At 50.1% G+C, this 13241-nt stretch overlaps 2 protein-coding genes across 2 annotated transcripts; one reads left to right on the top strand and one right to left on the bottom strand.

Moving 5' to 3' along the window:
* Positions 1 to 175: 175 nt before the first annotated feature.
* LOC116949682 (N-sulfoglucosamine sulfohydrolase) lies at positions 176 to 7962 on the top strand. The gene is made up of 8 exons (XM_032967263.2): positions 176 to 313; positions 452 to 612; positions 1952 to 2057; positions 3302 to 3452; positions 3572 to 3728; positions 4431 to 4512; positions 6127 to 6330; positions 6800 to 7962. The coding sequence occupies exons 1-8, from the start codon at positions 217 to 219 to the stop codon at positions 7372 to 7374; spliced, it is 1533 nt and encodes a 510-aa protein (XP_032823154.2). The 5' UTR covers positions 176 to 216; the 3' UTR covers positions 7375 to 7962.
* A 57-nt stretch (positions 7963 to 8019) lies between these two features.
* Positions 8020 to 12724, bottom strand: LOC116949684 (synaptogyrin-3-like). The gene is made up of 4 exons (XM_032967264.2): positions 12568 to 12724; positions 10554 to 10791; positions 9368 to 9510; positions 8020 to 9034 (listed from the first exon to the last, which is right to left on the bottom strand). The coding sequence occupies exons 1-4, from the start codon at positions 12670 to 12672 to the stop codon at positions 8873 to 8875; spliced, it is 648 nt and encodes a 215-aa protein (XP_032823155.1). The 5' UTR covers positions 12673 to 12724; the 3' UTR covers positions 8020 to 8872.
* Between the last annotated feature and the right edge of the window lie 517 nt (positions 12725 to 13241).

The following is a 13241-nucleotide window of genomic DNA, read 5'->3' on the forward strand; positions in this document are numbered from 1 at the left end:
CCCCCCCTACCCCCACTACCCCCCTCTCTCCCCCTCCCATCACCCTCCCCCCCTACCTCCTCTCCCCCTCCCACCACCCTCCACCTCCTCCCCCCACTACCCCCCTTTCCCCTCCCACCTCCTACCCCCTCTCTCCCCCTCTTCCCCACCCCCTCCCTCCCTCCACCTCCTCCCCGCACCTCCCGTGACCCCGCCCCGACCCCGTGACGTGTCGCCATGCTGCTGCTGGCGTTGCTGCTGCCGCCGCTGCTGCTGCTGGCGCCGTGCGGAGTCGTGGGGAGGAGGAGGAGGAGGAACGCGCTGCTCATCCTCGGTACCAGCGGGGGCCCGGGGCACTGGGCGCGCGCCGTGTAACGTCGCCTTGACATTCCCCCACTTGACGCTTCGTCTTCTTCTTCTTCCTCTTCTGATTCTTCCTCTTCTTCCTCTGCTTCCTCCTCTCGCGGCGCAGCCGACGATGGCGGCTTCGAGCTGGGCGCCTACAACAACACGGCCATCGCCACCCCGCACCTTGACGCGCTGGCGTCCCTTAGCCTGCGCTTCCGCCACGCGTTCACCAGCGTGAGCAGCTGCTCGCCCAGCCGCGCCGCGCTGCTCAGCGGCCTGCCCCAGGTGAGAGGGCACCAGCGGGGGGTGTCGGGGAGGACGCACGTGTAGTGTGTGTGTGTAGGTTCTGTGTGTGTCTGTGTGTCACTTGTGTAGGGTCTGTGTGTGTGTGTCACTTGTGTAGGTTCTGTGTGTGTGTGTGTGTGTCACTTGTGTAGGTTCTGTGTGTGTCACTTGTGTACGTTATGTGTGTGTGTGTGTCACTTGTGTACGTTCTGTGTGTGTCACTTGTGTAGGTTCTGTGTGTGTGTGTCTTGTGTAGGTTCTGTGTGTGTGTCACTTGTGTAGGTTCTGTGTGTGTGTCTGTCACTTGTGTAGGTTCTGTGTGTGTGTCACTTGTGTACGTTCTGTGTGTGTGTATCACTTGTGTACGTTCTGTGTGTGTCACTTGTGTAGGTTCTGTGTGTGTGTGTCACTTGTGTACGTTCTGTGTGTGTGTGTCACTTGTGTAGGTTATGTGTGTGTGTCACTTGTGTAGGTTCTGTGTGTGTGTGTCACTTGTGTAGGTTCTGTGTGTGTGTCACTTGTGTAGGTTCTGTGTGTAGTGTGTGTGTGTAGGTTCTGTGTGTGTGTGTCACTTGTGTAGGTTCTGTGTGTGTGTCACTTGTGTAGGTTCTGTGTGTGTCACTTGTGTAGGTTCTGTGTGTGTGTCACTTGTGTAGGTTCTGTGTGTGTCACTTGTGTAGGTTCTGTGTGTGTGTCACTTGTGTAGATTCTGTGTGTGTGTCACTTGTGTAGGTTCTGTGTGTGTGTGTCACTTGTGTAGGTTCTGTGTGTGTGTGTCACTTGTGTAGGTTCTGTGTGTGTGTCACTTGTGTAGGTTCTGTGTGTGTGTGTCACTTGTGTAGGTTCTGTGTGTGTGTGTCACTTGTGTACGTTCTGTGTGTGTGTGTCACTTGTGTAGGTTCTGTGTGTGTGTGTCACTTGTGTAGGTTCTGTGTGTGTCACTTGTATACGTTTTGTGTGTGTCACTTGTATAGGTTCTGTGTGTGTGTGTGTCACTTGTGTAGGTTCTGTGTGTGTGTCACTTGTGTACGTTCTGTGTGTGTGTGTGTCACTTGTATACGTTCTGTGTGTGTGTGTGTCACTTGTGTAGGTTCTGTGTGTGTGTCACTTGTATACGTTCTGTGTGTGTGTGTCACTTGTATACGTTCTGTGTGTGTCACTTGTATACGTTCTGTGTGTCTGCCACTTGTGTACGTTCTGTGTGTGTGTCACTTGTATACGTTCTGTGTGTGTGTGTCACTTGTGTTCGTTCCGTGTGTCCCTGCCACTTGTGTGCGTTCTGTGTGTGTGTGGGGGTCGTGACTGCCCAGAGACGAAGGCCGCTGTCTTTTGTGTCCAGCACCAGAATGGCATGTACGGCCTCCACCAAGACGTCCACCACTTCAATTCGTTTGAACAAGTGCGGAGCCTCCCTCTGCTGCTCAACCAGTCGGGCATTCGGACAGGTGAAGGACCGCTGCCGATATGGCATCGCTCTGCCCGCTGCGAAGACACCTTCCTCGTGTGAATGTAGGCAGCAGCTGTGGACCAGCCTTGCTTCTCCTGCAGCTCGCTGGCTCCATTGCGAGAATGGTCACTCGCTCGGCTCCCGTTTGGGCGCTGCTTGCTCCTGTCAACATTGACCCGTCCCTCGGCGGGAGGCGGCGAATCCTCTGCTGCCGCCCTCGTAGCGAGAGGTTGCGGACAGCCCCCTTGCCCCCACCTGCTCCACGCCACTGGTCCAGAATACCTTCATGCTCACCTGTAGGCTCCTCTGCTCTGCACGTGGGCCGAATTATTCCTCCTCGCGCCTCTTGATTCGACCGAGAGAGAGAGAGCGAACCACAACCCCGTTTAAATCTTTGTCCACAATTTTTTTTCAACTGTGTTAATAAGTCGCCCTCCCCGTACGCGCCGGTTACCTCTTTTGTTTTGCCTGACACCTGATTCATAATCTTATCCACGGTGTCGTGACACGCGTCTCCCTGGTGTCTGCAGTCGCGTGTACGACGTGCTTTCAGAATCCAATGTGAGTGGTGGTGTAACGTTGTGCGAGGGCCGTCCCCCTGTATGGCGAGAACGCGATGCCTTGAAAATTAATGCACCGTCAATCCCTGCTGCGAGTTGGAGACTGGACCAGTCTGGTGCCAGTTTTTAAAGCTGAAGAGCAACCATTGTGTAACAGCGGTCTCTTCAATAGGAATACTGTACGAGAGATTGTAGAATGATCTGCCCTGAAATGCGTGTGGCGCTCATAGCAACCGCAATACCAATTTCAATGTAAGCGTTACAACTAGCGGCTCGAAATCAGAAGGTTCCGAGCTCAAGTCCTGGTTAATGGTGGACTCGGCCCATCATCCTTCCCGGGTCAATAAAATAGGTTCCACTTTGTGGAGACGTAAAAAATGGTTGCCTTATGAATAGACTCGCTCTTGTCATGTGCATGTGAAAATTCCACAATGCGCTCAGGCCTGTAAAGATGTTTATGAACACTTGCCTCGATGCTAATTTGAGCAAGAGATCATTTAGTGGTCGGCAACAGTGCATCATTTTTGCAGCCACATGGATGATTGTTCCTTCCTAGTTGTTCCACGAGGAATGAGTGCTCGGAAGCGTTGTGTACTCCCGGTGCAATATCTTCTAGGTGTACAGTATTGGGATTGTGGAGGCTTCCAATGGAAGAGGTTGATTTGACTGTGTGATGCCGCAGGTATTATCGGGAAGAAACACGTAGGACCCGAAGCCGTCTACCCTTTTGAGTTCTCATATACTGAAGAAAACAACTCGATCCTCCAGGTTGGACGGAACATTACGCACATCAAACAGCTAGTGAGAGCTTTCCTGCGTATGGACGATGGCAGGTACCTGACAACCTTGTTCCTCCCAATCCTACAGCAACTTCCTTTGCACTTACACCGGCACACATTCGTATCTCACATGGACCCGTGCATCTTACAGGGATATGCGTCTCTTATCCTAGGCCGTTCTTCCTGTACGTGGCGTTTCATGATCCACACCGTTGTGGCCATTCCCAGCCCCAATTTGGATCTTTCTGTGAGAAATTTGGGAATGGAGCGCCTGGAATGGGGACAATCCCCGACTGGAAACCCCATCACTATAATCCCGACGATGTGAAGGTATCCCACTCAATTATTAACACTTCACCTGAGAACCTTGCGTAGTGAATGTGAAACAGTTATGGCTTATGCTCTTCCACTCTACGTGCACTGGTAGAATTGACATGGCGTGCCCTTGTCTTTGCTTGCGTCAAGCCATGAGAGGCCATCCATTTAGTACGTACGCATGGAGGAGGGGTTAACCCAAACGCGTACGCTTACGTATGGTGGGGGGGGGGGTCTACTCACAATGTATGTATGCATAGGAAAGGGGGGGGGGGTGAAGCCTCAATAATCATTTGTTTACATTGGCCTTCAAATGAGTTAGACACGTTAATGATTAATCCTTGATCGTTTGTGCGTGGATTACGGCCGTTCTATACGATGGGGTCAAGTGTTGACAGATTTTTGCGTACCTACTAAATGGATGGCCCCTTATGTGGCTGATAGGCGACCGGAGGATTAGAACGGCCGGATTTTGCTACAATCAGCCTGGCAGACTTGACAAAATGTAGGATTCTTTTGAAAACACAGCGAGGCTTTGCTGAATACATTTAATTTTTTTTTATAAAAACCTGGGATGTTAATGGCTGAGATGGCCAGGCCTTATGTTAATGTAGAAACAAAATTGGAGATGATAAACATTCCCGGTTGATGTTTTATTTCAAAGTGAGAATGGCGAAGGTGGTGCATTGAGGTCCCGCTGTTGCCCTGTCCACTCAGGTGCCCTACTTCGTTCCGGACACGCCCACAGCGCGCGCGGACCTCGCCGCACAGTACACGACCATTGGGCGCTTGGACCAAGGTATCGCGTCCTAACGCGCCTCGGGGCTTCACAACAGCAGCCAGTCCTCGGGGTGTCTTCGTTGTTGATTCATCCTCTATCCTTGAAAGTACTCACTTTCGTACATATTAGATATTAAAGGGGTGGTGATGTGGCACAACGGCGGTGCGTTTATTGCTTGTTGCAAAAGTTCTCGGTTCGACTCCTGCAGGCCGCCCTAGTTAATACTGCAGTTGTATCATCCATAAAATATGCACCGTCTGCTTCCCAGTGGACGGTCATGATTCCGTGATGTAATGCAAAGAGTAGGCGACTGCTTTCGAGCTCTGGCTCTCCCGCGCTTCCAATTTCTTGATCAAACAATGTGTCCGATTTGAAAAATGTGTGCATTACAAGTTGTGTTTATAAATATCCTGTGCTGGCATCGCGGTCCAAATTTTTCAAGGTAAAAAAATAACTTGATACATTTCTTAATTTGGAAACACATAGCAATCATTGATCCCGATTGGGAAAAGTTAGCAGGACCCTCTTTCAAAAGTCTTAAGACTCAGTGGGGCTTTCCTGGGTAAACAAGCATAATATATAAAAAGTCAAAGTAACTAGGTGTACATCGCATACACATCGACAAAATTTAGCATTTTATGTAGCTGAAGAGCCAATTCAACAGCCTCAACAATGTGTACAGGATGGAAGCAAACAATAATACATACGCAAAAGGTGTCTTAAACAGCAAAACAAGGAATGCCATAATCCTGGCTTTTTGAGCTGCTTCCATTACAAGGTTGTGCAGAATGTAACCAATGGTGATGTCAACCTAGCACGCAATGCAAGATAAAACTCCTACTGAACAAATGACACATATATAGCATCTAACTGCAAGCCGTATCTCAACATGTTCTACATACAGTGCGAAATAAGTTCTACAGACATAGGATAGGGAAACATGGGAGAGAGCAGGCAATGCACAGCACAGTTTGGGATGAAGGAAAAAACAGCAGCAAACAGGGGCAAGAACAAGCGAGCCCCAAGGCAAACCCTGGAGGACTCGCAATCAATTCACCAACGAGTTCCAGGGGCAGCATTAATGAATCCTAGACGAGGCCCAGGCGAGATGGGAGGAACAAGGATGTGGAGGAGAGATCAGGCAAGGCTCAGGAGATGGTGTGAGGGTTAGGCCAAGCAATGGAAGGAGGAAAAAAAACAAATGTCAGCAAAAAAAAAAGATAGCGGTAGGGAGGCAGTGAAGATGACGAGAAAATGTTTTAAACCACATTTTAGTGTGTATCATATCCACAGTAAATACATGGCCGGGTAGCTCAGCAGTATAGCAAGCAGCTCGCAATGGGAAGATTGCAAGTTTAAATCCTGGTTGGGGTTGCCAATCATACCTCCGGGGTCAATACGAGTGCCATTTTCAGGCAAGTCAACAGTGGTTGTCCTGCGTACAGACTCGCCGCCACAATAGCAATGCAGAATTTACACCACTGGCTCAGGGCTCCAAACAGTGTATGAGCACCTCCTCTGCTCATTTGAGCAGGAAATCACTGAATAAGGTGGCAGCTTGTGCAGTAGACCGCTTGCCCTTGAGCAGATGTTCCTACGCGAAAGACGACCCCGATGCTGTCCTTGCTGCAGGCGTGGGGCTGGTGCTGGAGGAGCTGCGGAGCGCCGGCTACGCGGACGACACGCTCGTGATCTACAGCTCTGACAATGGGATCCCTTTCCCCGGCGGCCGCACCAACCTGTACACGAGCGGCGTGGCCGAGCCTCTGCTCGTGTCCTCCCCGGAGGACCGCGAGCGCTGGGGCCACAGCAGCGAGGCCTACGTGAGCCTGCTGGGTACGCACAAGACGGCGCTTTTTCTCGCGCATGGCATTTGAATAGTAACGGACAAAACGTAATGTCTGTCGATGGTATCAGGAGCTGGTTGATGAACACATTCGCAATTGGGCGACTATCCATTTGTGAAGGAAATCGCCACGTGTGCCGTGCGTTCGAACGCGACAGTGCTTGGGGGCGAGGAACCGCGGCGGGGCTCAGAGGGGAAGTTGTGACTCAGACTGAGTTTCCGCAGAGAAAAATGAATCATGAACGGACGTATACATTTGTGTTCCTCTTATCTATTCTCCGTACCTCTTATTTGAGTAGATTACAAATTAAAACGTGTACAGGAAACATCAATGGCACTGAAATTGGTGCTTAGCAACTTGGTTTACCGGTGTGTTACAGATCACGATGTCAGTGCCATTCCACATTTTTGTGGCCCTGTTCATGCTCTTAATGAGAATGTGTCTCCAAACCCTTGCAGACATTACACCGACGATGCTGGAGTGGTTCTCGGTGCCTTATCCCGACTACGCCATGTTCAAGAAGGATGAGCCCGTAGTGCTGACGGGACGCTCGCTGCTTCCAGCTCTCAAACAAGAACCACCGTGGGACATTGCCTTTTCCAGCCAGAGCCACCACGAGGTCACGATGTACTACCCCATGCGCGCCCTGCGCCACAGCCACCTCCACCTGATCCACAACATGCACTTCCTCATGCCTTTCCCTGTGGACCAGGATCTGTACGTGTCCCCCACCTTCCAAGACCTGCTCAATCGCAGCATGCAGGGCCAGCCTACTCACTGGTACAAGAGCCTACGGGAGTTCTACTACCGCGAGCGCTGGGAGCTCTACGACACGCGTGCCGACCCGGCTGAGACTTGCAACCTGGCACATGACGCGGCCTACGCGGACACACTGCGCACCCTGCAGCAGCAGCTGCGGGCCTGGCAGTGGGCCACTTACGACCCTTGGGTGTGTGCGCCAGATGGTGTCCTCGAGGCACAGGGACAGTACAAGGAGCATCCGCAGTGTCTGCCACTACACAACCTACTGTGATGGCTGGCCAGCAACTGTAAAAAAAAAACACGACACTTTTATATTTTGTTGTCGAGGGGACTGATGACATTGGATGTTAGCTATTAAGAGAACGTTATTATTTGTGTCAATTGGGATTTTTCTACGACTTTAAAATGAACAGTTATAATCCGAGATTGATTCCCAGCCATGGATATCAGTGGAGAGTGATATGTGAACTGGTCCTGTGGCCTAATCATCAACCCGCATTGACCAGCGTGGCCAAGTATGGTCAAACATCCACTCCACCACCACAGCGTGGGGAGGCCTTTATCCAGCTTTGGATTGACAATGATCTGTAAATTATAGATGAGTGTGCATCCTTCGGAAAATTGCTGAAGGCAGACCAGGACCAAAATGGTGATGAGCAATTCAGAGCAGGTTGGAGTGCTCTTTGGAACTGAGTAACACAGCCGTGGTTGATAAGTTGAGTAGCTGATGGCTGGTCCATGATTTAGCGCTTATCCAGAATCATCATTGACGTGTGGTTTTGAATTAAAGTGGTGCACTTAAGTGGGTTGGTATCACGGTTGTTGGGGGTGCACTTTGATAAACCTGTTTAAAGTGTTGCATCATGTCTCCGCTGTCATTCATCAACATTCCACAAGCATCTCAAGCAGTCGAAGGTTGAAATAAACCTGACTGGCGCATTCAGTAACTTTAATTACAAGTCTTGGCACCTGATAAAACAAACGTTAAATGAAATATTAACTGTTGAGAAGTTGGCAGGAACATTGGGTCAGTACCGAGCCTGGGTAGCCATAACATCGCATTCACTTTGCCGGCGTCCGCATTACAAACTCGTCCTTAAATTGCACAAGGTTCTAATTATGCCCTGAAGAGTTTCCCCAAAGAGGTAGTCCCTTTTAGGAATAACAGTACTGTACAGCATGGGTAAATTCAAACAAATTTCAATGTAATATCAAGTATATGGCAAGGTTGGCCTCTATGCACAAGTGAGGAGCAGCTAGAAAGTAAAGTTAATTCCCAAACCTAATGAAATCGAATGATCACCTCCGAATTGTGAAAAGGGAGACTGTCAATCCTTATCAATAATAACCTGAGCTGACCTTCAAACTGGTGACAGCCCACGGATAAACCTTAACCTGTAGAGAGCATACCAACGCTCACTTTGTAACCGGGTTTTCCACTGTAAATATCTGCCTCGTGTCTTATGTCTCTCAGCTTTGTAAGTCCACTTTGCTCGGGTAATCCCCATAGGACTTGCAGATCAGCTGTGGGAATCTTTTTCCCGTGGCGATTGGTCCCAGTGGACGTGCATGCACACCCCCATTCAGCCACCCATCCCCTCCCCCTATTAGTAAAATGTACAATGAAAGCCAATACCAAGTTAATAGGGACTCGCAAAAAAAATGTCAGCTCTTAATGGTAAAATGAGAAGCGTTGTGAGCTCATGACCTGATTAAGAAACCGTGCGATGAGGGAGAGGGTACAAGGTTCATGGGATTCGCTGGGGGCCCTACTGCGACGTGCCAGAGCGGCCCAGGTCATGCGGGAAGGGCGGCGCCTGGTATGACTCCGAGTCCGGGAGTTGTGCAGCGGCGGGGCTGGGGTCCGTGTATTCTTCTCCAAAGTGGGCGCCCAAGCGGTATTTCTGGAAGATGAAGATCGTGAGCCCGACCTGGACACAATCAAGTACATGATTGGGTTGGGCTATGCTTTTTCAAGCCAAAATCTACTTGTAATTTTTCCAGCAGCCTGGCTACAAGCACGCAACCCATTGAAAGCAGGCCACACGGCTGGGCTAGAATCCGGGTTGAGCCCACAGGCTGGTGAACAGGCTGGCCTAATTTTATGCATCATGGGAACATAGCAGGCTGCTCTGTGTATGTATGAACTTCTTTCGCACCACACATAGTCAACTGTGCTAATCGGATGTCCGGGCGAAGGACAAACTAAACCACCCCATGCGTGTGGTTGGTGCATGAGGCAGGTGGAGTGGGGTTGCCATTACCCAGGTAGGGATGGAGAAGAAGGAGAAGGCAATGGCAGCACGAGCGCTCCCCCCCACAATGTCCATCCAGGATGCGAAGGCGGTCTTGCTCCATTGGTTTGTCAGGAAACAGAAGCAGACGAACCACAAGAATGCCCAGAGCCCTGCAGCATGGATTACACGGCACAGCTGTCGTAGCACTCGGCGCAAGGGCGTGCAAATAATCTAGAACCCATAGGAGCAGGCAGACACAGGCGGTGCCGCTTGGCAGACTAAGTGTGAATGAGGCCCTAATCTCGCGGTTCCCAAATATGATTTGACAAGTGGTTATTCATGACTCCCATACTGCCGAGTGTGCTACACCTCAGCTCCAGCCTTTGGAGAAGGATAATGCTACTTTATTCACCTTTAAAATCACTGAGAAGTGTGGCATTGCCAAGTGCAACCCCCTCGGCCTCCCCGAGCCTCAGATGCTCGGGTTGAAGGAGACCAAACCCAGAAATGTTTCAATCGGCAAAACTCCAGTATTATGTAAACCCAGACATGAGTGCATCCGGGAATGTTCATTCCTGCCACCAGACACACGCAATGCCCGATCCACAAATACGAAGGAGACATCAAAGCGATACACTCCACTGCTCCTGACGTGGTTATCTGGTTTGACCACCTGAATGTGAAATTGCAGTTGTTGCTCCAGCATCTACATCAGCCGTACGAACGACGAAGACCAGACGCAGATGCCAATTCGTGGCTCAAACCCGGACACGTTGGCAAACCCTGACTTATTCTTAGTTCTTTCGGTAAAGTCACGTTGAAGGGAAACAATAAAATAATAAAATATATATGAAACAATAAAGACAGCATACATAAAAATTTTCGTCTCCCCCCTCTTCTTTTCAGAACATAGATGGACTCGTCCTTCTAAATAAACTGCCAAATCGCTGCGCGTGGCGCTGACGTTTTTTTTTATAAATAAATAAATACACCGTTTTAAAATAAATACATTTATGAAAACCGACACACCTGATGACGACCATTTGTGTTATGGTTGAAACGTCGTGGTAATTTTTATTGTTTTATATATATTTTATTATTTTATTGTTTCCCTTCAACGTGACTTTACCGCAAGAACTAAGATTATGAATTACTGCAGTCACGAAAGCTTTAAATCAAAATTTAAACCCTGACTTGTCAGCCTGGCTCTCACCAGAGAGGCCCAGCTCTCCTAGCACCGCGGCCTTGCGGTGCTGCACGCTGCTGATGTCGGTGAAACGCACGTCGAGCACGAGGAAGGCGAGAGCCGAGACGGCCGAGAGGATGGCCGTGGCGGTGGCCAGGCCGCACGCGTGCTCATTGTCGTTGTAGACGCAGTGCAGCGTGGAGCTCTGAGAGTGGTTGATGTGGCCCTCGCCCACGATGCAGCCAAACACCACGATGGCAAACACCTGCAGGGCACACAAGGGGCTGTAAGGGCCGCGTTCGCACACGGAATGAATGGCTCCTGTGCAATAACGACCCTCAATATATTTTCATGTTTCTGCAAATTAAGTTTTATTTTACTCTGATTTTAAAAGTAATTTGCCTGAACCAACTTTTGTTTCAGGAAATGTATTTTATTTAATGTTGATTTGTTTGTGCACTGTTTTGGAATTATCTTGTAAGGCAGTTGTTTTCTTTGATTTCTATTTGCTTCACCGTTGGCCTTGATCTTATGTTGTTGGGTTTTTAATTTCTCGGACCCAGACCATACTTCTAAATGAAACTCCTCCTGCTCTCTCGAGTTCCCTCTCACCTGATTACACGAAATAAAACTTGAAACATTACGAAGCGCAATGGATACGACGTTCCGTCACATTACAGGGTAGCTACAGTGTCCGGGTTGGACTTAATAACGTGGTTTACAGTAAGTGAAGAGGCAATAAGGGTTGACGATCACAAAGGGTTGGGGTAAAGCCACGGGCTCTGAAACTTTCCAAGCCACCACACTTGAGGAAATATCGCAAATGAAATTCGATGAGAAATGACTAGCAGAAGAGGGAGAGAATATTTTTGATGGCTGTACGATGATAAAAGACCGCATCTTTTTGGACACAATGTGAAAAAAAATACAATTCACTTTGGTTCAGCGTAAATGTTGAGGGATCTGAGTTCATGGGTTAGGGCTTATGGTTTGGGTATATAGGTTAAGGTGTAGGCTTTGCGTTTATGGTTAGGGCTATGGTTGAGGGACCATACTGTTTGGTTCTTTCGGTAAAGTCACGTATTTTTTTTATTTCTACCTACGTGACATTACCGAAAGAACCAAAGAGTATGGATTCCTGCAGTCACGAAAGCTTCAAATCAAGTATGAGAGGGACCAGTTTGTACCTATGACTGCTGCACTGCCCCCTCTGTAGCAGGGTAATTTCAGTGTACGCCTCGTGCTTTATTTTGATTTCGGGACAAGTTTCCATTTATCCCAACTGACCAGCTCCCGCAGCGTCGTGGTGGGCCGCGTTGAATATTAGCAACGGGTGGAATCCGTTCACGCGGAGTCGAATGCACAGCGACTTCATCATGGTGGTGGGTTGTTGTTGTTATTATGATTTTTAAAAAAAATCGCCCGTCGCGTTTGGCAGTGGTTGCTTCACCAGCACTCGTGGCACGTTCGTTCAGGACGCACCCTGGCCATGAAAATAAAAAAACATATACATATCATCGGCGACGCTTCAGGGCAGCGGTACCTTTTGAATTGTACATAGGCCGTGAGAATAAGAGTTGGTGACTAACCACACCCACTTGCATCGTCAGCACTCAACAACAACACTCACCAAAGCCTTCACCAACTCACTCACCCAGCCTGACTGCAGTTTACACCACGAGGCCTGGTGTGAAGTTTCAATATATCTGTGGCCTCACTATTTAAAGTGCCACGAAGAGCCCATTGTTCAAACCGTCGCCAATTGTACAGAGGCTTTTCCTTTTAGACCGCCGTGTGATTGACACGGAACGTGTCGAGTTGTCTTATTGGAGTCCATGCCAGAACGCATTCGCTGCGTCCGAAATGCTAAGGCCTCGTCCACCAACACTAAAACTCACTTGGCCTCACCAACTCTGCCTCAGCAGCACCCACCAACCCCAGCCCTCACCAACTCACTCGCCCGGCCTGATCAACACCAACATCACTCTGCTCCTCCAACACCCACTCACCCGAGTCCTTACTCACCCGAGTCCTCACTCACCGTGCTGCAGATGCTCAGAATCGTCGTGGGACGTTTCACAAAAGCGACCACATCAAAGTTGCTCCCCGCAGGCCCGGCACCATAGGCTCCATAGGCTCCCTCCATTGCTGCAGTCACCTGGTGACGTCACGGTGACCTTAGCAGGTGCGGCTCCCCTCCACGCGGTCCGCCCCCCTCCCCACCCCCCCTTCCTACCGCCCCCCTCCCCACCCCCCCCTTCCTACCGCCCCCTTCCTACCGCCCCCTCTTCCCACCCCCTCTTCCCACCCCCCCTTCCCGCCCCCCCTTCCCACCCCCCCTTCCTACCCCACCCCCCTTCCTACCCCACCCCCCTTCCTTCCCCCCCCCACTTCCTAACCCCCCTTCCTACCCCCCTTCCTACCCCCCCCTTCCTACCCCCCCCCACACTTCCTAACCCCCCCTTCCTACCCCCCCTTCCTACCCCACCCCCCCCCTTCCTACCCCCCTTTAAATAGTAAAACAAAATAGGCGGCGTTTCTTCGTTCGTTGCCCGTTGGACGTTCTTTCTCTCGAGGCCGCACACATTATTGTTGTTGTTGTTGACGCCGACACGGAACGTGTTCGGTTACTGTTTGTGTTTGTGCACCATTACTACGAACGCAGCAGCATGACCAGGTGACGTTACGTAATCGCGAACGTCACCGTGGAGAGTA

The sequence above is a fragment of the Petromyzon marinus genome, chromosome 37, assembly GCF_048934315.1.
Source record: "Petromyzon marinus isolate PM22_M1 ecotype Great Lakes invasive population chromosome 37, UKy_Petmar_22M1.pri1.0, whole genome shotgun sequence".
NCBI lineage: Eukaryota > Metazoa > Chordata > Hyperoartia > Petromyzontiformes > Petromyzontidae > Petromyzon > Petromyzon marinus.

What these genes read in the sequence shown, in the direction of transcription:
- LOC116949682 (XM_032967263.2), top strand. Translation starts at nt 217, where the DNA reads ATGCTGCTGCTGGCGTTGCTGCTGCCGCCGCTGCTGCTGCTGGCGCCG. An exon ending in CTGCGTATGGACGATGGCAG is followed by an intron (nt 3,453 to 3,571) that starts GTACCTGACAAC and finishes CTCTTATCCTAG; the next exon opens with GCCGTTCTTCCTGTACGTGG. An exon ending in ATAATCCCGACGATGTGAAG is followed by an intron (nt 3,729 to 4,430) that starts GTATCCCACTCA and finishes CTGTCCACTCAG; the next exon opens with GTGCCCTACTTCGTTCCGGA.
- LOC116949684 (XM_032967264.2), bottom strand. Translation starts at nt 12,672, where the DNA reads ATGGAGGGAGCCTATGGAGCCTATGGTGCCGGGCCTGCGGGGAGCAAC. An exon ending in TTCTGAGCATCTGCAGCACG is followed by an intron (nt 10,792 to 12,567) that starts GTGAGTGAGGAC and finishes TGTGCCCTGCAG; the next exon opens with GTGTTTGCCATCGTGGTGTT. An exon ending in AGGAGAGCTGGGCCTCTCTG is followed by an intron (nt 9,511 to 10,553) that starts GTGAGAGCCAGG and finishes TCCATGCTGCAG; the next exon opens with GGCTCTGGGCATTCTTGTGG.